Source organism: Vollenhovia emeryi, unplaced genomic scaffold (assembly GCF_000949405.1).
Source record: "Vollenhovia emeryi isolate VEMERY1.0 unplaced genomic scaffold, V.emery_V1.0 DF939206.1, whole genome shotgun sequence".
Classification (NCBI taxonomy): Eukaryota; Metazoa; Arthropoda; class Insecta; order Hymenoptera; family Formicidae; genus Vollenhovia; species Vollenhovia emeryi.
This window is the reverse complement of record NW_011967160.1, coordinates 29,635-35,163: the sequence shown is the minus strand read 5'-3', so window position 1 is coordinate 35,163 and position 5,529 is coordinate 29,635. Positions and strand designations below refer to the sequence as shown.

Here is a 5,529-nt window from a genome sequence, read left to right as displayed (position 1 = left end):
ACACGTGCGCACGCACGGGCGCCTTGTAGTACGTTTCGTGATGATGAAGAGGAGAAAAAAAAGAGAGAGGAGCAAATCGCCACCGCGTGTTTAAAATAAGTATCGATTGCGTGCGCGGTACCGAATATCGTTAAGTTACTCGCGCTTTGTACTTGTTGAATTTTAAGACCCCTATCGCGAGCCCGCCTGTCGTTATTAACCGCTGTATATACTGTATTTCGCAAAGAATAGGATAGAGGAAAGTCTCCTATTATGAGATGGGCGCCTAATATGAGATAGCGGAGTTTCCGCTAACCCAGTGAGAAATGATTCGTCGAAACGACGTCGATTCGGCATCGTTTTTACATCGATCGACGAGTCATTTCTCGCTGGGAAATTAATGGGCATCATCTGATGGTTCCATCGTGAATTTATTGCCCTTGGAGTGAAATCTGCTTAGTGGAAAATTGATTGTTAGATCGTGTAATCGTTGCGAAAAAAGATCTGTGATTGAGTTTGGACGTTGAAAACCTGCTATCTCATGTTAGAATCCTGTCTCATAATAGAGGACTTACCTCTGTCTTTATAAATGTAACAATCGTACATAAAGTATGATTGCACATAGAATATTGTGCAATCTCTCTTTAATCGCAAGTTCACTTTTTGTGAAAGAAACGATGCAAAAGTGATTTTCCTAATTATTTGTTAATTAATCTTCTAGTTACTTGTCTTGCCTATACAAGCAGAGATTATACAAAAGAAAGAAAATACACATACGGACATATTTAAATAACAATAAATTATCTTATATGTATATGTACAATTATATATAAGAAAATTTGTATCTGCTAATGACACGATCAATCAAAAATATTTTAAATCTACAAATAAGAAGTACTTTAATCGAGGAAAAAAGACATTAATAACTATAAACTACTTAATTTTTTTAACGGCGCTGTTAACGAGCAGCGAGCGAGCTCGTGCCGTATGCGGTTCTTCTCTCAGCCGCGTTTCGACCGTGAAAGGAGACGAAACTTCGTAGGCAGACGAGCAAAAAAAAGACATATCACCGTCAAAGTGGTTCATAGATACAGCGTACTTGCACGTCTTGCACAGGCCGGTAATTGGACCAACAAAAAACGCGCGTGTATATACACGTATACGTTCATGTTCCTGTTAACGAGCTGGCCCGGCAATGTGCTGAGGACATTAAAAAAAAAAGATCAAGAAAGATTCTCCTGAAAGTATGTTCACCAAGAGAAATAAAAAAAAAGTGCTCAATCAGCGCGGGTCGAAAAATTAAACGTATAAAAAATGGAAACGATATTCGATCTTGGTAATATCAATGACTCGCTTGCATCCTTACGCAGAACCGTTTTGTAATTCCTTACGCATCGGAGACTCATTTCTGGCCTCATTTACACTTTGCCAGTACTTGATGATAGATAAATTATATCACACGAATTGTTACCGAACACAATTGTTTTCGCTTTTAACCATTTGACGCTCGCGACGAAAAACGGAAAAGAAAAGAATCCCACTATTCGCCCATCCCGTTTTAGCACGCAGCTGTAATCTCGACATAATTAAATCTGGCATGGCTAAATACGTCGTGAGAACAGGACAAGTTGAAGCAATTAACTTGGCTTGTATCAACCAATTAGCATAATCCGTGCATCCGATTTAACGGGAACGAGGAGCCACCGGCGGTGGAATTTCACGATGATTCACGTGAAAGAGTGAGTGGCTTTTGTCCGTGCGCCCGGAATTTCATCTCGTTGATCCGAGAAGTGGAGTAGACGCCTCACGATCGAGGAGAAATCTCGTTAACGCTCATCAGAGACTTTGAAGGAAACAAGCGTTTCGGTTTCGCAGGAAAAATTCGAAAGTCACGATTCTTGTTCGATCGCTATTCAGATTTCAACGTAACGTACCCCCCCCCCCGCTCTCTCTCTTTCTCTTTCTACACTGTAAGAATACTACTTGGCAACTTAATATGTAATACGTAAAAGCGAAGACGCTGAATTTGAAGATAAAAAAAATGTGTCTTTTCTTTATTTCTATAAAACTATATTTAAAGCATTATAAATAATATTATTATTTCCGGTAGAATAGCAATTTTTAGGAGGCAACTTCTTATCCTTGCAAGAGCTTTTAAAATTCCATACTGTCGGTCGAAACTGAAAGTAAACACGCTAGAAGTTACGTTCGTTAATTATTGTACAAAGACTGAGAATTTCGCTAAATTAGGATGCTTACTTTTTCCTTTTAATCTTTCTTCTCGTCGCTCAGCCTCCAAGTGTCGTAAGAACTCTTGGAAAACGTGTAGCCATTTGTTCAAGCTCGTTTTCTTGTAATCCTTAATCCGCTTTTTATTTAACTCGTACGTCTCCTCTTCAGCTTTATCCTTTACATCGTAGGCATTGATCTCCTTTATCAGCGTCATTATCGTCGGGACCTTATCGGGGTCAAATTTATCCACTGCACTCACAATGAATGGTATACAAACTTTACCGGTTTTCGGATGAACGCAAAAAGGCGATTTCAATAAGTGATTTAGGCCTTTGCTGACGTTTATGTCTAATCTTGGATACGAATATTGTAATTTTATCTCTTCGATCAAGTGACGATACAAATACCACTTTCGGTCGCCCTGAAATTAAGTAAATTAAGCGATTTCCAAATTACAGCGCGACAATAAAGAATTGTTGCAGATACAATCGTACCCCCGTCCGTTTAGACTCGATGTACTGTATGAATGCGTTCCACCTAGCCTCGCTGGTACTTTCCTTGTCGAACAACACCTTCACCTCTTGTCTATCTTCGTCATTCGGCAATATCGGAAGGAACTTTTCGATTCCTTCTTCCGTGCCCAACATATTCTGCTCTCTGACGCACATTTCGAGGAAGACAGGATCGATTATATCGAGAGCACGCCTGTAACGATACAATGCCGTCTCTCCGTACGTTCCTGATTTCCATTTAAATTGATTACGAGCGATGTATACACCCACTTGATGGAATGGTGAATTTTATCGCCGGCGAGGTGTACCTTCTTCTTCTTGAATTCACCTCCGCCTATAATCTGCAAATACTCGGCAACCGCAGCTCGTACCTGCCCCGACAAATTGCGCGCCGCGGAGTCGCATACCCAACAATGAATACCTCTTCTGCCGGAGAACACCCACAAGATGTGTTTGTATCCAAAATCCACTGTAAAAGCGAATCGCTCGGTCACTTCAGAATATTCGCTGGCATTACAGGCACAGCGATAACACAATAAACACGTCTTACGTCTCAGCGCGCTGTCCAATATCTTGCAAGCAAGCGACATGTATTTCCAACACTTGCCGCAAATGTCCGCCCCCTTGCAGCACGTTCTTACCTCGTCGTAATCGGTCATATCTATATCGAACACCAATTCTCTCTCCACTGGTTGAAAATTAGGGCCTCTTTTTTGGTCTTTCGGCCTGAGAATAATATAAACGCCGAATTTTATTCACTGCGCCCCATTTCTTCGAAAATGGTATCATATTTTTATACCAGTACTCTTTGTGACAGAAAAATTAAAGCTGACGTGACATTTTTGATGAAACATAGATTTAAAATGTGACAGTTTAAACTTTCTTTTCCGATTGCTTTTACTATTCAATTTGACATTCCGTTTTAAAATAAAACGATTACTAGTGTAATTATCAACGTTCCCCCCGTCTCTCCCTGTGTCGCAAAAACCTACATTAGGCCCACTTTACAGGTCTCAATAGACTCAATTATGACAGTGACAGAGATCTGAAATGCGTGATATTTTTGAAACAAGATAAAGGTGATACAAAATAGAGGAAAGTCCTCTATTATGAGATAGGTTTCTAATATGAGATAGCAGGTATTCAATCACAAATGTTTCGCAATGATTACGCGATCTAACAATGAATTTTCCACTAAACAGATTTCGCTCCAAGGGCAATAAATGCATAGTGGAATCAACAGACGATGCCTGTTAATTTAACAGAAACCCCGCTGTCCCATATTAGGCTCTTATCTCATAATACGAAACTTTCCTCTACTAGTCTCTTCGTAGAAAAATATGTATCCATACATATATCCAGATGATCAAGTGTCAAAAACAGATTTCGCAAAGTGTTTACATATTTTATCAGTAGAACACCAGCAGAAATATAAAGATTCGGTTAACAGAATCCGACAGACTGGTCGCAGAAATCGAACCATTTGCCATTTCGTAACCATTTATACTCCGCTCAGTTTCTGCTGACGACCCATCGTCAAAATACATCGGCAAGTTCTGTTGGCAGTAATACAAACTTAGTATCGATGCAACTAACTAAATCTTGATGTGCAGCAACACTCGGTTCAGATTCACTGGCCAACCGCTAACATTTCGCTTAGGAATGAATTCTACAAATGACAATATGTCAGATCATTGGCCGCGTTGAACAGGAAAAGCTGCTTTGCGACAGTTGTGAAATTCGTAAATTTCACTGGAGTATGCCCTTAGATTCTACCATAATTAAGAGCATAAGCCAATAAGACTCAAGATTTTTACAACAGTTTCAAGGCAGCTCCTTTTTCTGCTGAACGCAGCCATTGAGATGTATCGCTTAGAATCATTTCGACACAACTCGGTTATCTTGTGTACAGTAAACTGCGATATACTTTACTGAACGTTATAAACCGCTCCTATGTCTATTTTATGTGGCAGCAATCTTTTAATCTCGTCCGACAGTCCCTTCTGGTCGCTGAAAGACTGATAGCGTATGTAAATGTCATCCGAGAGGGTGAAGGAGAATTCTCTCTTGCTGAAAGTGCTGGCTAAAAAGAAGAATGACATTATTAAATACATCTAGAAAATATGTATCAAGTGTACACAGAGATAAGTTGGGGATCTTACCGTTTCCATAACTCAGCCACCTATAATAGTCAGCGAAGGGAAACAGTCTCGAGTAATAGACTGGTAATAAGTCAAGCAAATCCGCAACGTCACCCATTTTAACGTCGTCAGCTTCTTTCCACTTCCCTCGGGCGAAAGTTAGACGCCTTTGACTCGTCCCTTAGGATGTCACGTAGCACAGAATTGACCCCCTGCGGTAATGTTATTAACACGAATATATAATAAGGTTATGCACTAGGGGACCTCCTGCTTTTGTTACTGCAGCTCTTCGATTCGTTAAATGCTTAAACTGTGAGTCTGTGACAATACTGCGTGTCTCAACGTTGAAGTTATGTATAACCCGTTGAATAACACACGAGAATCGAGCGCAGAAACACACGGAGAGAATCGCACCAGAGAAATGGCGCGAAAATCGTACGACAAGGTTATGGTTAGGGCTGCGTTCAGAAACGTCACCCGAGGTCTGTTCTTTATAGGTGAACTGGGGGCAGTTCATCTATGAAGAACAGATCTTTCGTTATCGTAATTCTTTCGCTAATTTTCTCTCTTGCTCGTCTTAGGTTTTTGTAACGTAAAACCAACGGCACACGATACTATTTTTCCTACTGGATTGCTTACAAGAGCCAATGGCCGCGTTCAGCAGA

General features: G+C 40.4%; 1 protein-coding gene across 2 annotated transcripts; it reads right to left on the bottom strand.

Moving 5' to 3' along the window:
- Positions 1-1,917: 1,917 nt before the first annotated feature.
- Positions 1,918-5,491, bottom strand: LOC105561478 (DNA primase small subunit). 2 transcript variants are annotated; one of them, XM_012011483.1, is made up of 7 exons: positions 4,886-5,491; positions 4,656-4,806; positions 3,274-3,449; positions 2,994-3,192; positions 2,706-2,916; positions 2,239-2,632; positions 1,918-2,174 (listed from the first exon to the last, which is right to left on the bottom strand). In XM_012011483.1, exons 1-7 carry the CDS (start codon positions 4,980-4,982, stop codon positions 2,134-2,136), a joined length of 1,269 nt encoding a protein of 422 aa, XP_011866873.1. In that variant the 5' UTR covers positions 4,983-5,491; the 3' UTR covers positions 1,918-2,133. The 2 variants fall into 2 exon arrangements, with proteins under 2 accessions (XP_011866873.1, XP_011866874.1); XM_012011484.1 differs by having other exon boundaries at positions 1,921-2,159.
- Between the last annotated feature and the right edge of the window lie 38 nt (positions 5,492-5,529).

Coding starts and splice junctions, on each gene's coding strand:
- LOC105561478 (XM_012011483.1), bottom strand. CDS start 4,982: ATGGGTGACGTTGCGGATTTGCTTGACTTATTACCAGTCTATTACTCG. Junction 3,193..3,273: donor ATTGGACAGCGCGCTGAGAC/GTAAGACGTGTT, acceptor TCGCTTTTACAG/TGGATTTTGGATACAAACAC. Junction 2,175..2,238: donor AGAAAGATTAAAAGGAAAAA/GTAAGCATCCTA, acceptor CGTAACTTCTAG/CGTGTTTACTTTCAGTTTCG.